The following is a 22,418-nucleotide window of genomic DNA, read 5'->3' on the forward strand; positions in this document are numbered from 1 at the left end:
TTTCCCCCTCTCTTGTACTTCAGATGCTTTTGGAGAAGCTAAATGGCACTGTCCCTTGCCTGCTGGACACAACGACTATTCCTCCAGAGGAGCTGACCATGAAGCCGTCGCGCTCAGGGGTTAGCACTGGGCTGGGGGAAGGCATGGCAGCCAGCAGTGCCAGGGCCTCTAATGGCGAGGCAGCACCACATCCATACCACCGTACCTTCTCGCCCTCCTTCCACCACTTTGTGGAGCAATGCCTACAAAGGAACCCGGACCTGAGGTATAGCAAAAACAAAGAAATCTCACTGACTGAGGAAGGTTTGAAAAGGCTGGTGATGTGGGAGACCTATGTGATGCTTGGTATACATTGAAACCTTTTTCCGCTAGTGGGATGGTAGAAGAAGGAAGACCATCACTTGGTAGAATCCATATTCTCTAACCATAACCTAGGTTCTGTCACCAGAACGTGGAAGGCCTGGAAACTCCGATACAGGGGGTACACTTGATAATTGTAAAGCGTCTGGTGGAGGAGACCGAGCTAAAACACCCTGCAGGGCTTGATGAATCAAAGCAGCTGTTTGTGTATACCTATAGAGCAGATTCTCATAGTGTTGGCTGGTAAAAGGGGAACATTCAAAGTCTTTATCAAACAGATCTGCTCTCAGAAGGTGCAAAGCAATAACAAAGTATGTAAATGTCCTCTCTGCTTGAATGTATTCACCTGTTCCAAATGTGCAGATGTAGAATGGCTTTTGTGATCAGTGTTGATACAGTCAGGATAGCCGTTGATGTAGTCATACATGTAGCCACAGCAAGAAACGTCTTCGATGAACTACTAGCCCAGGTTGATAGAGAGGATGGTGGCTTTCAGGTGTAATCAAATGTAGTTGGAACAGGGATTGTATGTCCCTTGCAGTTCCTGTTCCCCACTGTTCTTTCATTAACCTGGATATGGACGTTCCGAAGCTTTTTCTCACTTGGGGCAGATAGGAAAGCCACAAACAGTGCGCAAGTGTTTCTTATAGCTTCACCATCCTGAAGCTATAAAATATAACATTTACTGCTCTCTCTCCATCCTTATTCCTTCTTGTACTGATACGCCACCCCTTCATGTTATTTTCTTGAACAGGCCAAGTGCAAGTACGCTGCTCAACCATTCCTTTTTCAAACAGGTAACACTTTTGCCCCAGTAATATTCTTCCTTTTTTTCATCATGCTGTAGCAGAAAGTAGTACTCCAGAAACCGGGGGAGGGGGGACCCTGTTGCTATTGGAACTTTCTCCTGTGGGGACTTTTTGAGGGTTTTGAAACTCGGAAGCTGCTCTTGGTTTTTATTACAACCCTTGGGTGAATGAGGGCACTTTGATCTGGTGGTGGGCAAGAGGGCCAAGGAATTGCAAGGAACGCAAAGCACACCTCGCTATATATGTCCAGTGAGCCAAGGAGATTGTTTCTGCAACTCAGGATTTTTGAGACTTTTTTCTCCCTTCCTCACTGGCTGTGAGTTGCTCCAACACTATTCTGTCTCTCCCCCAGCCTTGCTGAGGCTAAAGTATCTACCCTTTAGTAAAAGCACTGACCCAATCCTACTCTGAAGGTTAGGAAATTTTTGTTTTTCAGGTTTGTCTGCCTGTTGAGAAAATGCATGTAATCCTGCTTATGTAATTGCAATGGCCTTGCTGCTGGTCACTAGCCTGAAACAAATAGCAGTGTCCTTTGGTAATGTCCCTTGCCAGACACATCACTCAGGCTGTATACAATTTATCAGTGATACCAGTGCATGATGGGGGTGGGTGGGTTGGGGGTTTTTTTTGGGTTTTTTTTTGAGAGTTTATTTTGTTGTATTGTGCTGAGCCTTTAGCTATACAAAATTTGGTAATTTCCCCCATTTTTCTAATGCAGGCGTGCTAACCAATTCTTTGGCTCAAGGGCTACATTGGTCAGCCCTCAGTGATGTATGTGACCACCCCACTCTCTTCACTTGCACACATCTGTGTTGATCCGCTAGGAAGGGGTGTTCTGCTGCTTTCTCCCCACTCATCAGATGTTTAATCTGATGAATGAGAAGAGGGTGATTTGCATCCCCATCAGGCTTCTGGAAGGAGTGGATGGGTTTAAACCACCCTGCACACCACAGCACTGGTTTTAATTTTTGCTGACACTGCCGACATTTTGGGGAGGGGAGGGGAGAAATTTGTTTGGCTCCAGCCCAGACATTAGCCATCCCCTATACTCATGACTTGTTGGATTTGTTTTGGATTACACTGTGAAACCAGATTACCAGGAAGTCAGGGAACTGTTGGGATCCCCCCCCCCCAGTGAGGTTGTCATTCAGAAATGCTGCAAAAGGTGGAAAATGTATGAATATGAGGGTATAATGGAGGAAATAAGAGCAGTTGTGTTTGGATAGAACACCCAATACAAAATTCAACCTGGCTTGACTTTTCCACAAATGCCACCTCCTCGTCTCCTAACAGAAGGGGGCCCTGGGTGATCTATCTAGTCCACTGTCCTATTTCCAACAGTGGGCAGAGACACTTACAAACAGGGCATGAAGGCAACAGCCAAGCTCTGTTTGTTCCCAGCAGCTATGAAACTAATGAAAGCCAGAATTCCATTTTATTATTTCAGTGGAGACCACAATAGTCAATGAAACTAAATTAGCAGCACGTGCAGAGAATGTCCAAATATTCAAAGTGCAGTTGTATACCCTGCCCCATGGCTATAATAAGACGGGTGTAAGTTACACTTAACCGCTTCACTCTGGCTTGGAATTCTTAATTCTGCTCAAGTTAGCATTTCCCCTTCTCCCCATGTCTTCCAGATCAAACGCCGTGCCTCTGAAGCGCTTCCTGAACTGCTGTATCCTGTCACACCTATCACCAGCTTTGAAGGCATGCAGGCACAAGATCCTAGTCTTATTTTTGGACTGGTTTCCCATCTGGAGCAGCTTGAGATGGATGACTGGGAGTTCTAGACCTCCAACAGAAGGAAGCGTATAAAGTGCAGAAGTTCTTGAGAGAAAGCAAGCTTTCTTCAGGCATGGTTTACTTATGTAACACCACCTCCCTTTCTCACCGACTCGTGACGTTATACTGCAGTTTACGTCTTCCATAGGAAGGTGGTCTAGATGACACACTGGAGCAAGACCCAGGGAGTATAGACTTGTGGGAGTGCAGTGAGTGCAGTAAGGATGTGGTGCTAGTGACTTCTAGCTCAGCTTTTGGTATGTTTGCATTCAAAATGATGGCCCATTGAACCAGTTTTCCCCTGCCATATCTGTGCTGTTGCAAGAGCTCCAGGTTTAGGGAGGATATTTGGGTGTTCCTTGCTGTAGCTTCCTAGTCGAGGGTTGCCTTTGAGAGAGCTGGGGATCAGCTTGAATGTTCATATATTACTTGCAAAGCATTCTTACCCAATGGAAAAATCAACAGCTTTGCAAGACAAAAGTGAAGGTAGCATTTGCAACAGCTGCATCCCATGCTGAATGTATTCCCCCCCCCTTTCCTCCTTCCCACTGGATAATCAAAGGATGATGGGAATGGTAGACTTTACCCTATGGTGCTAAAAGTTTCCAACAGCAAACCAGAAAGGCAGAACTCAATCACTTTCTAGCAAAGCCAGCATTTTCCCCTAGTGTAAGTATTGCTGTAATGGCTCACCTCCATCTGTGGATCTGAGTGCTGTGCACTCCTGTTTTTTTAAAAAGAAACACTTAAAATGTACTCTGCTGGAAGAGATGGGTAAGGAGTTTAAGAGATGCTGGTCCTAGCTGTCTCTCCAACACAGGTTGAACGTATTTAAAAAACTCCTCTGTATCTCTGCCAAAATTCTACCCTCTTTTTCTTAGGGGCATGGGTGTTCATTGTTCACTGTAGCTTTTCATTCTAAAAATGCTTTGCCACTCCAGTTTTAGTTTCCACCTAGGACAAGTGCTGGTAGATGACAAAACTTGCAGAACCTTGAACACTTTCCCCCTGTATTCCTGTCTACTACACACCTTGCTGTTCTGAAGTTTCCCCAAATGGTGTAGTGAAGCCTTTTCTTCCTATTTCTCTCCCACCCCCAGGGGAGCTGTTTTCTTCTTAATCATTTTCACTCAATCAAGCACTGAGCCAATGCTGCATCTGTCTGGTTGGAGCCGATGCAGGACTTTTATGTATGCCTGTGTGTCTTACACTGTACTTGAACCCCAGTCCACGTTTGCTCTTCTAGTTTTGTTGCCAATTAAAATTTTATGCACTCTTAAATGGTAGAACTTTTGTGTAACATAGCTGTCTTCCTGTTTTCGCTCTGCAAAAAAGATTTATGCACCTGTAATTGGAAGCACAGCTTCTGGGGATATATAGAATGGGTGTCATGCCTAGCAGTCTAAACCTATGAATTCTAAAGCCTGGTCTTGCTAACTTAACTAAGGAACTTTTCCTTCTTGTTTCTGCTGAGACAAAGTTCAGTTATTGAAGCAGAATGGAGGTAAGATGGAAAAGGTGATTCACTAAAGCAATGACCTTGCTTTTTATTATAATAAATAGGTTCTATGAAGTATAAACTGGCTTTTTAAAGATAATACATTTATTAGGACCAACTAGAGTATCATGAACTTAGGCTGGATGTTGTGCGGTACAGAAGCCCAATATTGGAAGCTAAAACTCTCCAGACTACAAAAGCAGAATAATGGAATACATTCTTTGCTAGCTATAAAATGATTTCAAAATGTGAAGGCTGCTGGGATAGAAACAATGCTCTCCCCCCACCCACCCCCGAATTGTTTTGTTTAACATAAAGTGCCAGGAGCTGTGTGTAGAGAAGCAAGGTAGTCCCTATCACACAGATTCAGTTTACCTGGAAGAACAATGCCTGATAAGCCAACTCATTTGTGTATAAGTTATTTATTCAGCCACAGAACTAGTTTCTGAAGGCAGGGAGGGGGGTGGAGAATGAGGGCTGAGCAATGTCACTGGCTCTTCCACATCATCTGGGAGTCCCTCTTCAGTCTTGCGTTTTTCCAGCTTTGTTATCAGCTCTAAAAAAACAAAAGACCAAGTATGGGTGCGGATTCATAACACAAAAGGCCCAAGTCACAAAAAATGACTGGAAAACTACTTTCTTTGGTGTTCACACACTGAATATAAATAATTCCAGCCCACAGGATGACAAGACAGACGGGAGAAGCAACACTAACTAAAGTGCTCTTTTGCTTCCAACAGGATAGGCAAGTTTTCCTCAGCCCTAGAGGCCTTATTTTAATTAGCTACAAATATTTAAATTCATTTGAGTTAAGGGTAAAATTTACAGTAAGAGCCTCTGGTTTCTTTCCACCTCCACCCTTCAGGGTGAGGCATCTGTTGAAAAACACTTAGTGCCATGACAAACTACTGTGGTGGGGGAGCTACCGCTTAAGAAGTTTGTAGAACTTGTTGAGAAACAACTTCCTTCTAAAGGGAAGAGCATATTATGAAATCCTACTTTGGGATAAAGTTCCCCTTTGAAGTGGGCAAATAGCCAAGGCCAGTACACGCACCACCCCACTTGGAACACTGGTCTGCCTCAAAGGTTACTTGCTCAGGACAGATTGGTTTTTTACAGGAGACTTTCCACCTGACCTTCCCAGTTCTGTCACTGATTCCCTCTGGATAAGGATAGATCATTTAAGTGTGAGGCAGGTGGCAGCGATGTTGAAAAACGTCTCACTTTAGTTGCAGCAATAACATTTAAAGGGATAACTCACAGCGGTGGTAGAGAACCTAATTAGGCCCACAAGTCTGTTTTGGGCAAATCACACTTTTCCTTGTGCCTGACACAAAGTGCAGGGAACCTTAAGTCATGGCTGCAAATGAATAATCATGCTTTGCAGCCGGAATTTGGTGCTTTTTGAATCTGGCACCCTGCATGGCAGCAGAGAATGGCCCCAAATTTGAAATGTGCCAAATTAAAGCCATGGTTGCAAAGCATGACTCGGGAATGCATTCCTGATTTTTTTTTTCTTTGCAAAGTGCAGCTTGAAGTTGAAAACCCCTGATGCCAAGGGACTGAAAGATGGGGAGGCCACCCATCTATCAAAGTGGATCACAGAAGGGTGGCCCCTTTGAAATCTGGCCCTGCAGTCAGACTTTCGGCTTAGAACCAGGGAACCTGAGGGGCTGCTAACCTGTATATTTTCTGTTGAGGGATTAATGTGGACGCCTCTGCCATTTCCTGGGAAATTTTGCATAATGCCTATCCATTACAAAACTTCTAAATGGCCTCTATTCATCCAACATGTAATTTTGCTGTAACACGGTCAGAATAATTGACCTTTCTACCCTGCCCGCACCCACAATGTGACATAATCCAGCACAAGCTAGAGTACCTTTGGCTGGGTTGAAGACACCATTTGTTTGCTTGTCACATACGTAACATCGCTGAGACTTCCGATAATGCTGCAGCGCACATCTCTCACAGAAGTAATGTTTACACCTCAAAAAAGCATAAAGCAGAGATAGTCAGCTCCAGCAGCTTTCTAGCAAGATGTCTTACAGTGGTGCCCCGCAAGACGAATACCTCAAAAGACGAAAAACTCGCTAGACGAAAGGGTTTTCCGTTTTTCGAGTCGTTCCGCAAGACGAATTTCCCTATAGTCTTGCTTCGCAAGACGAAACGTCTTGCGAGTTCTTGTGAGTTTGTTTCCTTTCTCTTAAAGCCGCTAATAGCCGCTAAGCCGCTAACAGCCGTGCTTCGCAAGACGGAAAAACCGCAAGACGAAGAGACTCGCGGAACGGATTAATTTCGTCTTGTGAGGCACCACTGTATTTGATATTTTTGCCCCACTTTTTGAGGTTGTTTTTGTCTCAACTTCAAACAGTCGTACACTGAGAATACTGTTATTGTGACCGGTTGATGCCAACGGAGTTTGCAGGATGTTAACTCCATGCCCCTAGGGACGCAGGTGGCACTGTGGGTTAAACCACAGAGCCTAGGACTTGCCGATCACAAGGTTGGCGGTTCGAATCCCCGCGATGGGGTGAGCTCCCGTTGCTCAGTCCCAGCTCCTGCCAACCTAGCAGTTCGAAAGCACGTCAAAGTGCAAGTAGATAAATAGGTACTGCTCCAGCAGGAAGGTAAACGGCATTTCCGTGCACTGCTCTGGTTAGCCAGAAGCGGCTTAGTCATGCTGGCCACATGACCCGGAAGCTGCACGCCGGCTCCCTCGGCCAATAAAGCAAGATGAGCACTGCAATCCTAGAGTCGGTCATGACTGGACCTAATGGTCAGGGGTCCCGTTACCTTTTAACTCCATGCCCCAATACAAAGAAGTGTGCTTTTTTCTGTACTTTTATAGAATTGCAGAATGCTCGCACCCCAGCCAAGATCCTCACTGTGCGTCATCGCCACATTTCTTATTTTATTTTTAAAGTCCCCCGCATAGCTCTATGTGGAAAGCTTCCAAGTTTAAACAAAAGGAGCGTCTGGATCCTCCAGCCATCTTACTTGGTCACCACAGGATTCTTGAAGGAGCTTCTGCAAATGAAACACTTGAAAGGCAGTTCTTCGTCGTCACTGCTCACCTCGTAGTTTTCATCATCTGCTCAAAAGAAAGAAGCATTTGCTTGGTTCTGCTGCTAACTATAACGGGATGTGACTTATCTCCTGCCCACCCTGTGTAGGAAGCTATATTGCCAAGAATAGGCAAGCCTTCAACATCTAGGCTCCTTTGAAGCCACCAGCACATAGGATGAAAATATTAGGTTTAATGAGCTTATTAAACTGCCCACTCAAACCATCTGCTCCTGTTCTCCTCCCTCCCGCCCACCCTTTTCTATTAACAGACAGAGAAAGGAGGGGTGCCTTTGCTCCAGCAGTTTAACTAGGCAGATGCCTGGCTATCATAAAAGCACAATCCTACTGAATATCTTCCAAGTTTTTACAACAGAAGAGGCCCCACAAAGATCTAAGGGGGGGGGGGTTGTACAAAGAGAAGGCAACCCGTGACCCATGAGCCTTAATGGATGAAATCTTAAGGAGAACTCTGCAAATTGCCCATCTGAACAGCACCACAGCCATGACGTTAAGTACCAACAAGTAGCAGGAAGGCAACATAGAAAGGAAGCCAGCTGTATTGCAGTCTTTGCACTTTTAATCAACTAAATGATCTTACAAGAAACTCGCACCAGCTCATAACAACTGCTATAATCTTTTCATTCAAAGAAGAAAAATAGCTGCTACTACAATACATGGATTGTTCCTCACTTTTTCCAATTTAATCTCTCACATGCAGTTTGAAACATCAGGAAAGCATTAGTTAAAACTTGAGCGGTGACTGAAAAGCTTGCAGATCAAAAGGAGAAAACAAATACTTAGCTCACTATGCCCCCTTACCTTTGTAGTCTGGTATTGCTTGCTAATTCTGATTAGCAAATACCACTTGTCCCAGATACCCCTAAACACTCCTTCAAAGTGACTTATCCATCTCTCTGCATAGCAACACTTAATGTATGCTAAATCACCCAAATGGCTGCCTGACCCTCAATTATCCATTTACTTTTTAATCTTTTGAGGAGCTTTTGAACTAGAAAGGGCTATTCTGTTATACTTTCTCCTGGTGTTGGGAACCCAACTTGAATGAATGAATGAATCTTTATTTGCGTCAGCCATCAGCCATAGCAATAAAACAACAATATCATATACAAAGAATAGAAATAAAAAAGTGAATTATATAAAATACATTTTAGGGTTTTAAATCAATAGTCAAATATTGGATCTTATTCTGATTGCCCCAGCTAAAAACCTTGCAACCTTTGCTGTCATCTGCTCATCTTGATCTGCCAAGAGAAAGGACACTGTGGCAGTGGTTGGGCGACGTGGAATGGCACCCAACTTCCCATCAAACCCAGCCATCAGGTTCCCCAGCCTTGTTTTATACCAAAGTTTTAGGGTGAAAGCAAGCAGGTGTTGAGGAAAAAGCAGTTCAGGAAGGCTGATCCCCTAGGAATAATTTTCCCAATGTCCTCAAAATCAGTATCGAAGTTAGACAAAACACGTAAGCATACTTGATAGAATTTAACAATAAAGCTTTGAAATTTGTCTCTAATTAAGGCTTAGATGTCATGCACCTAGTTTATTCTCCAATGCAGCCCAAAGGTAGTATCGATCTTGCCCTCTACACCTCTAAATTTTGTGCCATGCAAATTTGAAAGGCCTATTTCCTAGTCCCTCATTCAAACATCTTAAGGTGAACAACTTCAGGCAAGAGAGCAAGGATTGCTCAACATACCATTAACTCCATAGCGTCCCTCATCCAATTCTCGTTCAATCTGCCAGCCATGCTTGTAGTCCGATCGGTCATGGAGGAATTTGCAGCTGTCTATCGGAAAAGCAAACCAATACAACGTGTGAGCATTTGTCACGTGATTTCTGTCTTGCTGCCAACTTCCTCTACGTTTATGGAGATGCACAATCTTAAGCAGGTATCACACAGATCCGCTATTAGGAAAAGTATATGAAACAGCCATTCACCTCCAAATCCACAAAACCCAGTTTCCTTGTAATCCTTGCAGATGTCAGGTTGGTAGTCCCATCGCACAGTGGCCCTGAGATGCTCTGGGGCTCGTATGGGTCCCTTCCTGAAATGAAGAAGGAAGGCCTTAAAACAGGAGAAGGAGATAATAAGTTGTGACGAAGGAGCAAGGAGAGGTTCAAGTGGTAGTTAGATGGGGAATGGTGAGGTTTTTTTAAGTAAGAAGATTTGAAGAACAAATCTGATAAAGAGAAAGGTGGCTTCACATGATATTTCAAAACCTGTTTAACACTGGCTTTTTAAAAAATCTGGAATTTTCAGGAAATCTGTTTCAGTCATCCTGCTATATTTTGGTGGTATTTATTGCTGGCATGTCAACTGCATGACCTTCATAGAACAAAGAGAGCATTCTGGGATGCATAGAGATACGCATGTTGACTCACCACAATACTGCAAATCTATGAAGAACAACTACAGTGGTACCCCGGGTTACATACACTTCAGGTTACATATGCTTCAGGTTACAGACTCCGCTAACCCAGAAATAGTACCTCGGGTTAAGAACTTTGCTTCAGGATGAGAACAGAAATCGTGCTCCAGTGGTGCAGCAGCAGTGGGAGGCCCCATTAGCTAAAGTGGTGCTTCAGGTTAAGAACAGTTTCAGGTTAAGAATGGACCTCCGGAACGAATTAAGTACTTAACCCGAGGTACCACTGTATACATCTTGGCTGTGAGTCCTGGGAGACTTGCTCCCTGCCTTGCACACCTTTTCCCACCTGGCCTGGGAGGGTGCGGTCCTGACTGACTTCAGCTACAAAAGCTGAGGTGTTGATCAGATTCTTGGGTTTAGGAACTGTTTAGTTGGGCTTTGATGGGAGTGGGGTTGTTGCTGTTATTATTTTTTGTATCTCTATTTTTAGATCTTATTATGATTTAATGTGGAAACTTCAATTTGGTTGTGTACTTTTTGCTGTATTTTATTTATAATTTCTGTTTTTGTTATTTATAATTAAGTATTTTTTTTCATGCTGTAAGCTGCCTTGGGCATCATTTTAACAATGGGAAAGTGCCATACAAATTAAATCATGTATATGCAGTGTAAGCTGAGAACTTCTCAACACCATAAGCAACTTAGAAATAGGAGCAGGATTTGTAATTGGAAAAAATGCAATGTTAGAAAAATCAGCCAGCTGGATTTTTCTGAGGCACAAAATTCACATAGAGCCACCGTGCTGCAAAATGTTTTTCTTTGAGGATAAGTTTCATGCTTTCCTGCCTTACCTTACCATTCCTGAGGAAGCATTCCCCATGGACGTATCCTTTGGCTTCACATACTTTTGGTAATTATTGATCCCACGGTAAATCTTATCGTCTTCCTTCCCTTCAAGTTCCTGAACAGAGACAGGGAGGAAAAACCACATCAGTAAAACAGCTTGGTTGACACCAGAGCAGCAGCTTGCTCACATGAAACCAGCTCAATTCCCACATACTGGTACAATGAAGCAGCGGCTTAGAAGAGCACTGGTGAAATACAGAACAACAGAGATGAGACCAGACAGCAGCAGAAAACAGAAACAAGAATAGTACTGAATATTGCAAAAATAAAAATGTGATGTACCTGGAGGAGGAAATCTGTGAAGGGAATAGGAAGAGGATGGCTGTGATACAAGTGGCCAGAAAGATTATGCTAGCAGCAGTCTCTTGGGGGAAAATAAGGAAGAGGTGCAAAATAAAAATGAGAAATGCCACTAAGAAAGGTTGTAGTAAAGGAAGGAACCTTTAAATGGTAAAGATACCCACCTTCTGTATTTGCTGGCTGCGTTCAAAAATGGCTTGTGCATCTTTCTCTTTCTCTGTGTCCAGCTCATATATAGCTGTTGCGCCCATGTCCTCCGGACCCACAGGTTTCTAAGATACAAGAATGTTATTAGTAGGGCAGCATGGGAAGTGAACAATACTAAGCTAGCATTGAAGGGACCAGTTACAGATAGGTAGCCGTGTTGGTCTGCCATAGTCAAAATAAAAAAAAATTCCTTACAGTAGCACCTTAAAGACCAACTAAGTTAGTTCTTGGTATAAGCTTTCGTGTGCATGCACACTTCTTCAGATACACATTGAAGGGGCGTGGGTGGTGCTATGGGTTAAACCACAGAGCCTAGGACTTGCTGATCAGAAGGTCGGCGGTTCGAATCCCCGTGACGGGGTGAGCTCCCGTTGCTCGGTCCCTGCTCCTGCCAACCTAGCAGTTCGAAAGCACGTCAAAGTGCAAGTAGATAAATAGGTACCGCTCCGGCGGGAAGGTAAACGGCATTTCCGTGCGCTGCTCTGGTTTGCCAGAAGCGGCTTAGTCATGCTGGCCACATGCCGGCTCCCTCGGCCAATAAAGCAAGATGAGCGCCACAACCCCAGAGTCGGCCATGACTGGACCTAATGGTCAGGGGTCCCTTTACCTTTAAGTTAGCATTAAACTGTTATTGGAATTAGCAGTTATTCTAGTGATTCATTCAAACAGATGCATGCTCTCTCTAATGCAGGGGCTGCCAGACTTCAGACGGAGGACCTGATACTATTATTATTATTATTATTATTATTATTATTATTATTATTAACCCCAGCACCCCTAACCAGAGTAGAGCTTGGGAGAGCGTGGAGCCAATTGCTGCTGCACCTTCTGAGCCTGTCACTGGGATAACCTACAAAGGCAAGTACATACCATCCCTGGGTTACTTCATAAAACTATAAAAATGGTCCGCAGATGTGTACAAAGGCCACCAGTAAATAGCTATATATTGCAGTTAAGGAACATAGAAGCTGTGAAATCAGCTACTGGCAAAGGACAAATGACCGCTGGGAAAAGCACAGAGAGAAGAAATGCCATGGTGCATCTGTAGCAGCATAACTGGACACCTTCATCTGCCCCAGCTGCAACAAAACATGTTTCTCCCACATCAGTCTCTACAGACACAACAAGGTGCTGCAACCTTCCAACAGCTTGACCTCACTCCCAAAGAGGCACTCCACTGTCAAAAAGGACAGATGCCAGCAGGGAAGCCATGGGCAGAGATTCACACACACACACACCCCTTGCAATTTTACTTGCTATTATTCAAGTGCTTGGCATCAGAAACTCTTGCCAATAAGCTGTGCATCACCTAATGTTGGTTTCGCACACTTTAAACACTCCTACCGCAGATCTTGTAGACTTATATGCAACTCCAATTCTTTTAGACTTGCCCTCGTCATCGCTACTGCTGGACGCGTATGAGGTGTGTTCTTTCACACTTTTCTTGGTCTAGAAGATGGAAAAATCAGTGGGAGTTAACTAAGAAACATTCAAGAGGGGACATATTCATGGGCACTTGGGGAAACTGCATCACCTTCTGAATCATGGGGTTGGAAACTTCCTTGCGTCTCTCCTTCCTGACCACCGTGCTGCCTTCATCACTGCTGCTCCCTGTTGGGTGGAGGGACACAAGCATTATGAAAGTACTAAAACAGGCTGCATCTCCCATGATACGTCCCTTGTTTGGCTACAGGGCCCTCCCACCCCACTGAAATAAGTTTATGTTCCTATGAACAAAGGTAGCCAGCTGCTTTATTCAAGAGGCAATGGCTTACTTTTGTTCCTAAACAACAGGTTCTGAAGAAGCCTGCTAACTCTCTTTCCTATGGCAAAGAATATCCTACTCTTCTATGCCAGAGACAGAAAGAAAACACACACAAGTACACACCTGTCTTATATTGCCAGGGGGAGTAACTAAGAGCAGTGCTCACGCAGCAGTGGCTCCTGCACCTTTAACAGTTGTGCAGGAGATAAAATTTCAGCAGCTGCTAAAACTCCCAATAACTATATATTTTTTTCATTAATTCTCAAAAAAAAAGGTTATAGGAGATTATGCAAATAGCAATGTTATCCAATAGGATCTGGTGACAATATACATAGTCCATATACAATTATAGATCACTGTTGAACACACAAGAGACATAAAATAAAACCAAAATAAACGAACCACAGGTACATGGATGTGTGGAAGGTGGGGACTAGAACTATTTTTAACATGGACATAGTGGTTAAACAAGACAATTACAACCTGCAAAACACTAATTAGAAGCCGGTCAGGTATTTTTCTTAACATATTACATTTCCCCCTTGGTTTTTAATGTATCTGTACAGTATGTGTATTTGAGGGGATGTTTGTCCCTTTGTTTTGGTCGGTTGTTAAGTTGCTTTGGGCTGCCCTGGGTAAGATAGAAGAATTCAACAAGTAAAAAAACAAGGCAGTCATTAAAAAAGCAAACACGGACAAAAATTGTGAGCGTGTGTGACACACGGATATACCATGCAAATAATTGCAATAAAAACAGTTCTCCGAGCGCTTTTGAATGGCAGCCCCATCATGACAACAAGGAAGCTTAGCCTAACTGCCCCCCCCCCCTTGGTCCACCCGCCCCCAGCGCCGACCGGCTGGGTCTCTCACCGGGCTCCTGGTCGCTGCCCGGCCTTTTGCGCTGGCCCCTCCCGGGCGCGGGGCGACGCTTCTTGAAGAGGAAGCTGCAAACGGGCTGAGGGGCCGCCATCGCAAGTACGAAGCCTCACCGGAAGCGGAAGAGCTGAGATACCTCTCTATCCCCCTCCTCCCGAACAGCGGCCAATCCGCCAAGGCTCTACCTGGGCGTACGGACAGTGAGGCGACGCTCTACCGCTCGTCGGCTCTATCGTTGTGACGTAGTGGAATGTGATTGTTATGATTTTTTTAAAGTAGACTCGCACGTAACGGAGAGCTTCCGAGTTCGCTTCGGGATCCTTCCCGTTTCTCCTCCGTCTTGTTCCCCCGGCAAAGGATTTCAAGGCTTGCCGCGATCCGGTGAGGGGATCTTAACCCTCACTTAAAAAGAAAAAGAGAGAGGAATATAGCAATAAATACACGATTCCCTGCTCCTTTAAACTATGGGCCATGTGGGAGAAATGTAGTCGTTCTGATATTTTCGAACATTTAAACATGTTCTCTATTGTAATTATTTTTATGGTTGGGCTTTTAACAGATCTTAACCCTGATATTAAGAGTCTCATGCTCTGCCAACTGGGCTATCCTAGTCAACTGTATATCTATCTCTTTATAGTTTTAATTCTATCAATGCTTATTTTTATTATTATTGTTTTTTCTATGTTTTAGCTGTTCCTATTTTTATCTGGAAGCCGCCTTGAGTCCCGTCAGGGGAAAAGGTGGGACAACAATTATTATTACTATGATTATGATTATGCAGTGCATCTCATACTGACTGATGGAGCAAAAGCTTTCTGACATGCAACTGAGTCCTGGATCAGGGCAGGGCAGACAATTATAAGTAGACTGCTGCATTCTTTATTTCGCAGGGAAGATGGATGGAAATCCAAGCCAGCCTGTGCTCCCTCTAATAGTTTGCAACAGTAACAACGGACTACCTTACAGGGCTGCCGTAAATCACAGGTGGACTTTGGGCTCTCAAATATTTGCAGCGCCCTGTGTGATGCTAAAATTTGGCACCCCCCTCCTCTCACACTCCATTCTACATCATTGGTGCAGCACACCCAGTGGCACTAGTGCCCAGTGCAGCCAAACCGGTTGCGCTACCCTAAAACCGCCTCTGCTTACGTGCTCCACTCTCAGCCACCTCCCAACCCCAACCTGCCCTGTGAGCTCGGAGGGGAGGCAGAAGCAATGAAGCTCAGCAAGAAGTGCTCCTGCTATTTGTTCCTGAAGGGACCCTTGAGCAGCTCGAAATAACACACTCTTCTACTTTTATCACATTTGCTTCTTTTAAATACTGCTGTGAGTTTGGGAGGTTAGTCTGTATGATGCCTGAGCCTCTTCTAATTCCTGGGTTCCTGGATCCAGCAAGGGTTAAAATCTAATGGGGGATTCCATTGTTCAACTGGTTGGGCAAGTCTGTTTGTGACAATATGGCCATAGTTGTAATAATAATAATAATAATAATAATAATACATGTACTCCGCCCATCTGACCAGGCCTCCCCAACCACTCTGGGCGGCTCCCAACAGATTATTCAAAACATGATAAAGCATCAAACATAAAAAAACTTCCCTAAACAGGGCTGCCTTCAGATGTCTTCTAAAAGTCAGATAGTTTTTTATTTCTTTGACATCTGATGGGAGGGCGTTCCACAGGGCAGGTGCCACTACCAAGAAGACCCCCTGCCTGGTTCCCTGTAACTTTGCTTCTCGCAGTGAGGGAACCACCAGAAGGCCCTCGGAGCTGGACCTCCGTGTCCGGGCAGAACGATGGGAGTGGAGACGCTCCTTCAGGTATACTGGGCTGAGGCCATTTAGGGCTTTAAAGGTCAGCACCAACACTTTGAATTGTGCCCATAAATGTACTGAGAGCCAATGTAGGTTTTTCAGGACCGGTGTTATGTGGTCTCGACGACCACTTCCAGTCCCCAGTCTAGCTGCCGCAGGAAGTTGCCAATTAAGGACCACCGTTAGAACTCAGGACAAGAGGGAGAAATGTACTAAGAGGAAGGCACACTTGGCAAACCCTCACCGTGATCAACTCCCACCCGGAAACCTACGTCCCCACTGCGGAAGGACGTGTGGATCCAGAATTGACCTCCAGAGTCACTTACAGACTCACTGTTAAAACCGTGTTCATGGAAGACAATCTTACTCGGCTACGAGTGATCGCCAGAGAAGAAAACCATTAGTGTAACAAAATAAGTGATGGCGCCCTCTGACAAATGGGTGGGCCTCCCTCCCCTGCCTGTCTGGTAGTGAGAAAGGAAATAATCTAGTGTGTGAGAGAGGTGAGAGAAGGCAGAAGCTGGGGGTCAGAGTCATGCCTGATTTCTGCTAGAATCCAAGCCTGTGGTAAGCATGGACCAATGGTACCAAATAGTATGGGAAACAGCCCTACTAGAAAAAGTAACCAATACAGTGGTACCTCGGGTTAAGTACTTAATTCGTTCCGGAGGACCGTTCTTAACCTGAAACTGTTCTTAACCTGAAGCACCACTTTAGCTAATGGGGCCTCCTGCTGCTGCCACATCGCCGGAGCACAATTTCTGTTCGCATCCTGAAGCAAAGTTCTTAACCCGAGGTACTATTTCTAGGTTAGCGGAGTCTGTAACCTGAAGCGTATGTAACCTGAAGCGTATGTAACCCGAGGTACCACTGTAAACTGAAACTGACACGGGGACAAACAGAAGAAGACGCCTTTACCCCGGTATGGCTCCCCTTTATCACATACACAGCCCAACAAGACAATGACAATAATCCACCAACAGCATACAAATCAATATGGCTAACCTGATCCAAAACACACACCTACCCCACTCACTCACAAAAACAAATATCACCACAGCCAATCACAAACGAACAACCACACCCTAGGCCAACCCCAACCTCTCTCACCGCCAAAGGAACACAAGTGAACAGCAGAGAACCTGCACAAGCAACGCTGACACAAAACCCCACATATATTAAGTAAAATAGAAACATCGCCACCCCACCCCACCTCCACCCATCTTTCCCCCCTCCACCCCTTTTCTTCCTAATGTCTCAACAAATGAAACTGATTGTAAAAATGTTACATGGAAAAAATACGAGAGACATTACACATACTTCTGTAAAACAAGAAAATCTTTAATAATAAATAAATTAAAGAATCCAAGCCTGTGACTATGCTAGAAGCAAGACCTCTTTGCATGTTAATGGTGTGAACCCTTCCATCTTAGGCTCAGGTTGTATAGATGTGTCAATAAACCATATATTCTAAAGACACTGCAGGCTTTATGTGCCTCATTCCAAAGGAAATTGAACTCTGGGTAAGTGCCTGAATTCCCTGGAAATTTGCCCACTTGGAGTTCATGTGGCCTGTAAGAGTATTTTAAATGTGGGGGCAAGCTTCTTCTTCTTATTATTATTATTATTATTATTTTTTAATTATTATTATTATTATTATTATTATTATTATTACCCTGCCCACTCTGCCCCAGCCACTCTGGGTGGCTTCCAGTCCTAATAATAATAATAATAATACATCAAACATTAATAGTAACAATAAGATCCTATATAAAAAGTCATAATAACTTTAAAATAAAAAACTTATACCAAATAAAGCAATATGCAGTAATATGCGTCTCCAAAGCATGGCAGCACTGGCTGACCACATTTTGAATTAAGTAAGTGAAGGAATTAATGTTATCATCTAAAAGTGGCGGGGCGGGGGGATTCGAACAGGAAGAGAAAGAACAGATAAAGAGGAAAGGAGACATTTGAAATTTGCACTCTTTAACACTCCTCTCCCCACCTCACTAGCTCAGATAAACTGTTTCCATGACAATATTCCCATATCTAACTCTATATGTGACTAGCCTTTTGTGGAACACTTACAAGTCCTCAAGAAGATTTGTATAGTGCCTGCTCTCTCCTTTAATAAGCATTATAGACTTGGAAGGGACTTGCAGGGTCATCTCTGCCAAACCCCTGCAATTCAGGGAGCTCAACCAAGGCATCCATGATAGATGGCTGTCCAACCTCTGCTTAATAGGGGAGTAGCAGAGCTGAAAACAATGCCAATATATTTCACATATGGGAACCAATGGCTGTGCGGAATAGGAAAGCGGATGTAAGTGCAAGGGGTGGAATATTTGAGGGCAGAATTCATTAAGGTCTGAATTCAGGAACTCATAGGCTTGTCACGGGAAGGAATACTCCTCTGCCTGTCTGGGAGGCTTATTCCATGCAGCAAAATGTGGAAGACAGCTGTATGAATCGGACCCCCGCTTTCACAGTTTAAATAGTGCAGCATGTTCCTATTAAAGTGTCAAAAGTGTTTGCTATTTACAGACCAAGGAACTTACCGTATTCATATCGAAAACGGTTTGCTGTAAACCATCTGGTACTCCTGATGTTTTCCTTCTCAGCTACTTCCTGTATTTATGGTGTTATTAAAATTGACATGTGTCTTAATTTTATTTCTAACTACCCGCATAGACCTAGTTGAGATGCTCAGGACACAGTTTGGATTACAGTGGTACCTCGGGTTACAGACGCTTCAGGTTACAGACTCCGCTAACCCAGAAAGAGTTGTTGTTGTTGTTGTTGTTGTTTAGTTGTGTCCGACTCTTTGTGACCCCATGGACTAGAGCACACCAGGCACTCCTGTCTTCCACTGCCTCCTGCAGTTTGGTCAAACTCATGCTGGTAGCTTCGAGAACACTGTCCAACCATCTCGTCCTTTGTCGTCCCCTTCTCCTTGTGCCCTCCATCTTTCCCAACATCAGGGTCTTTTCCAGGGAGTCTTCTCTTCTCATGAGGTGGCTAAAGTATTGGAGCCTCAGCTTCACGATCTGTCTTTCTGGTGAGCACTCAGGGCTGATTTCCTTCAGAATGGAGAGGTTTGATCTTCTTGCAGTCCATGGGACTCTCAAGAGTCTCCTCCAGCACCATAATTCAAAAGCATCCATTCTTTGGCGCTCAGCCTTCTTTATGGTCCAGCTCTCACTTCCATACATCACTACTGGGAAAACTATAGCTTTAACTATACGGAGCTTTTTGTCTTTGTCCATGGAGTTTTCTTGGCAGGGGTACTGGAGTTGCTTGCCGGTTCTTGCTCCAGGTGGATCACATTTGGTCAAAACTCTCCACTATGACCTGTCCATCTTGGGTGGCCCTGCACGGCATAGCTCATAGCTTCTCTGAGTTATTCAAGCCCCTTCGCCACGGCAAAGCAGTGATCCATGAAGGGGCCAGAAATAGTACCTCGGGTTAAAAACTTTACTTCAGGATGAGAACAGAAATCGTGTCGCAGCGGCACGGCAGCAGCAGGAGGCCCCATTAGCTAAAGTGGTACCTCAGGTTAAGAACAGTTTCAGGTTAAGAACGGACCTCCAGAACAAATTAAGTTCTTAACCCGAGGTACCACTGTATTAAACAATGGGTTGATCTTGTGTCCAGTGATTACTTTCACTTTTTTTTCAATGATTGTTATTAGTCTTTAAAATAAAATAAAATATGAAAGCAGATGGACACTGCAAAATGAGCAATGTGTCCTTGCTGTGCCATGATTGGCTCCTGAGTTGATAGTCTAGTCTGTGTGTGGCTGGGTGGTGATACTGGGAAGTCAACCTGGGCTCCTATTGACTCCTATGGGATGTAGCTACTTACAACATCTCTCCCACCCCTGTAATAACTTTTCAGTGGCAGGGGAGGATAAGATTCTGAATAAGCTCTCCAACCTTTCCCACCACAGCCACAAATCTGCCTCTTTCCAAAGCCCTTGTGTTGGCACTGTAGTTGTTACACAGACTTAACATCTTGACTGTTATGATGTTGCTGTTATACCCTACTAAGTCACTACAATATCCTAACTCCCCATGCTGACATGCATGGAAGATTTAGGGTGCAGTCCTTATTGCGCCAGCTGCCATTAGGATGTGGAAGAGATCTACTGTCCTCCTAGCACATCAGTATCCGTTACACTGCTGCCACAAAGGATGTGCAGGTGCAACTCCCCATATGGGCCTGTCAAATACTCCACTGTGCTGCACCAGGGAAGCTATGCTGGTGGAACAGCTAGAAAGGGAAAGAACACACCTATCCTGTATTTATTCAGGCTACAATCATGCCCCCCATTGATAGTGCAATGCTATACAGTGGTACCCCTGGATACGCACACCTCTGGTTGCGTATCCTTCAGGATGTGAACGCAGCAAACCCAGAAGCATTTTTTGGGTTTTGCCCCGCACACATGCGCAGAAGTGCTCTACCACACCATGCGCATGCGCAGAATAGGCACCTCCGGTTGCGAATTCCTCGGGATCCAACCAGAGCTCTGGAAAGGATCCTGTGCGCAACTGGAGGTACCACTGCACTGACCTCAGAGCTGGCACCATTGAGTTCAACGAGAGGAAAAGCAAATTTTAAGAAGTGTTGCTGCCCTCCAATGACTGCCCTATCTACATCACCATGACAGAGAATAGGCTATAGTACAAATTAGAACCTAATCACAGCACACCACCAGGGTATAAACTTCCACACAGGAAGTCTGCAACTTTGGTGATAGGATCTACTACAGCATTGGGCTATATTTTCATGGATGGTCTCAGATTGTGCACACAACACACACAATGGATTCTCCATTTAAATAAATCTGCACAATACTAATAGTGATGTATGGAAGTGAGAGCTGGACCATCAAGAAGGCTGATCGCCGAAGAATTGATGCTTTTGAATTATGGTGCTGGAGGAGACTCTTGAGAGTCCCATGGACTGCAAGAAGATCAAAACTATCCATTCTGAAGGAAATCAGCCCTGAGTGCTCACCAGAAAGACAGATCCTGAAGTTGAGGCTCCAAGACTTTGGCCACCTCATGAGAAGAGAAGACTCCCTGGGAAAGACCCTGATGTTGGGAAAGATGGAGGGCACAAGGAGAAGGGGACGACAGAGGACAAGATGGTTGGACAGTGTTCTTGAAGCTACCAGCATGAGTTTGACCAAACTGCGGGAGGCAGTGGAAGACAGGAGTGCCTGGCGTGCTCTGGTCCATGGGGTCACGAAGAGTCGGACACGACTAAACGACTAAACAACAACAAGCACAATACTAAAACCTCAACATAGCTTTAGATGGAAGCTTTAGATAACATAAATTCAATAAACAAAGATTTACATGGAGTATTAGAAGGCCATCTTAAAAACAACAACAAAAAACCCTGTTATGGTAATATACTAGAACACAATAATAGCCTAAATGCTAACTCACTGTTCCCCTTATTCACCTTTGCTTCTGTTCATAAATAAAGTTGCAACTTACCGTATTTTTTGCACCATAACACTCACTTTTTTCCTCCTAGAAAGTAAGGGGAAATGTCTGTGCGTGTTATGGAGGGAATGCCTACGGGTGGCATGCTTACGGATTTTCCTCCTCTAAAAACTACGTGCGTGTTATGGTCGGGTGTGTGTTATAGAGCGAAAAATATGGTATTATGCCAATGAAAGTACAGTGGTGCCTCGCAAGACGAAATTAATTCGTTCCGCAAGTTTTGTCGTCTTGCGATTTTTTTCGTCTTGCGAAGCACGGTGTCGGGAAAGTTTTGGAAAAGCTTCAAAAATCACCAAAGTCTTTAAAAACCTCAAAAAAAGGCTACCACACCGCGTTCTATGAGTTGCTCCTCGAAGTCAAGTCGCAACTGTATTAACGGTGTTAAGAAAAAGGAAACAAACTTGCAAGATGTTTCCGTCTTGCGAAGCAAGCCCATAGGGAAAATCGTCTTGCGAAGCAGCTCAAAAAACCCTTTTGTCTAGCAAGTTTTTTGTCTTGCGAGGCATTCGTCTTGCGAGGTACCACTGTATGCAGCAGTAGTAACTATATCTGTTTGTTACTAACCCAAGGGGAGGAAAGCAAGGGGTGTTGGGTTCCTGCAAGATAAAACTCAAGGTGTCCTGTTTGTGAAATTGCTCTAAATATATTGCATGTTAGTGGATATTATATCCCATCAGCCGGTGCTTTTTTCAAAAAAAAAAAAGTTTAGGGGTACTCTCATTTTCCTACTCATAATGAAATACTGCCCCTCAATGAGGCCAAACTTAGATTCACAAAATGTTTAGGGGTATGCGTACCCCTGCGTCACCCCAGAAAAAAAGCACAGTAGAACAGCTCAACAACATCACAACTGGACTGCAGCCTTGTTCCATGTGATATTGTTTCCATGCCTTATTGTAACTTCAGCCAATATCTAAGGCTACAGAATTTAAACGGAAACATCCACAAATACTTTCCTATTAACTCTGACACACACACCCTTTTCCTTCCATGACTTATAATTATTGGAAGCTCCTCAGGGCAGGGACCTGCCCTTTTGTACTCTGCAAAGTGCCAGGATCAGTGATGTCACTAAATAAATAAAGTAACGATGAGGGTATTTAATGAGCCTGCCTTCTCT

General features: G+C 44.3%; 2 protein-coding genes across 2 annotated transcripts in view; one reads left to right on the forward strand and one right to left on the reverse strand.

Moving 5' to 3' along the window:
- Positions 1 to 4,235, forward strand: part of STRADA (STE20 related adaptor alpha) — a 20,439-nt gene extending 16,204 nt beyond the window's left edge. The window contains exons 10-12 of the mRNA XM_082195385.1: positions 12 to 265; positions 1,115 to 1,157; positions 2,810 to 4,235. Coding sequence (XP_082051511.1) covers positions 12 to 265; positions 1,115 to 1,157; positions 2,810 to 2,962 — 450 coding nt within the window. The 3' untranslated portion in view covers positions 2,963 to 4,235. The remainder of the gene's footprint in view (positions 1 to 11; positions 266 to 1,114; positions 1,158 to 2,809) is intronic.
- Positions 4,236 to 4,858: 623 nt separating this feature from the next.
- LOC309516289 (E3 ubiquitin-protein ligase RNF113A-like) lies at positions 4,859 to 14,115 on the reverse strand. The gene is made up of 10 exons (XM_082195073.1): positions 13,957 to 14,115; positions 12,856 to 12,932; positions 12,666 to 12,770; positions 11,279 to 11,386; positions 10,760 to 10,869; positions 9,478 to 9,584; positions 9,236 to 9,325; positions 7,453 to 7,546; positions 6,335 to 6,441; positions 4,859 to 5,008 (listed from the first exon to the last, which is right to left on the reverse strand). The coding sequence occupies exons 1-10, from the start codon at positions 14,054 to 14,056 to the stop codon at positions 4,875 to 4,877; spliced, it is 1,032 nt and encodes a 343-aa protein (XP_082051199.1). The 5' UTR covers positions 14,057 to 14,115; the 3' UTR covers positions 4,859 to 4,874.
- Between the last annotated feature and the right edge of the window lie 8,303 nt (positions 14,116 to 22,418).

This window comes from Podarcis vaucheri, assembly GCF_965113315.1.
Source record: "Podarcis vaucheri genome assembly, chromosome: 13".
Lineage (NCBI taxonomy): Eukaryota > Metazoa > Chordata > Lepidosauria > Squamata > Lacertidae > Podarcis > Podarcis vaucheri.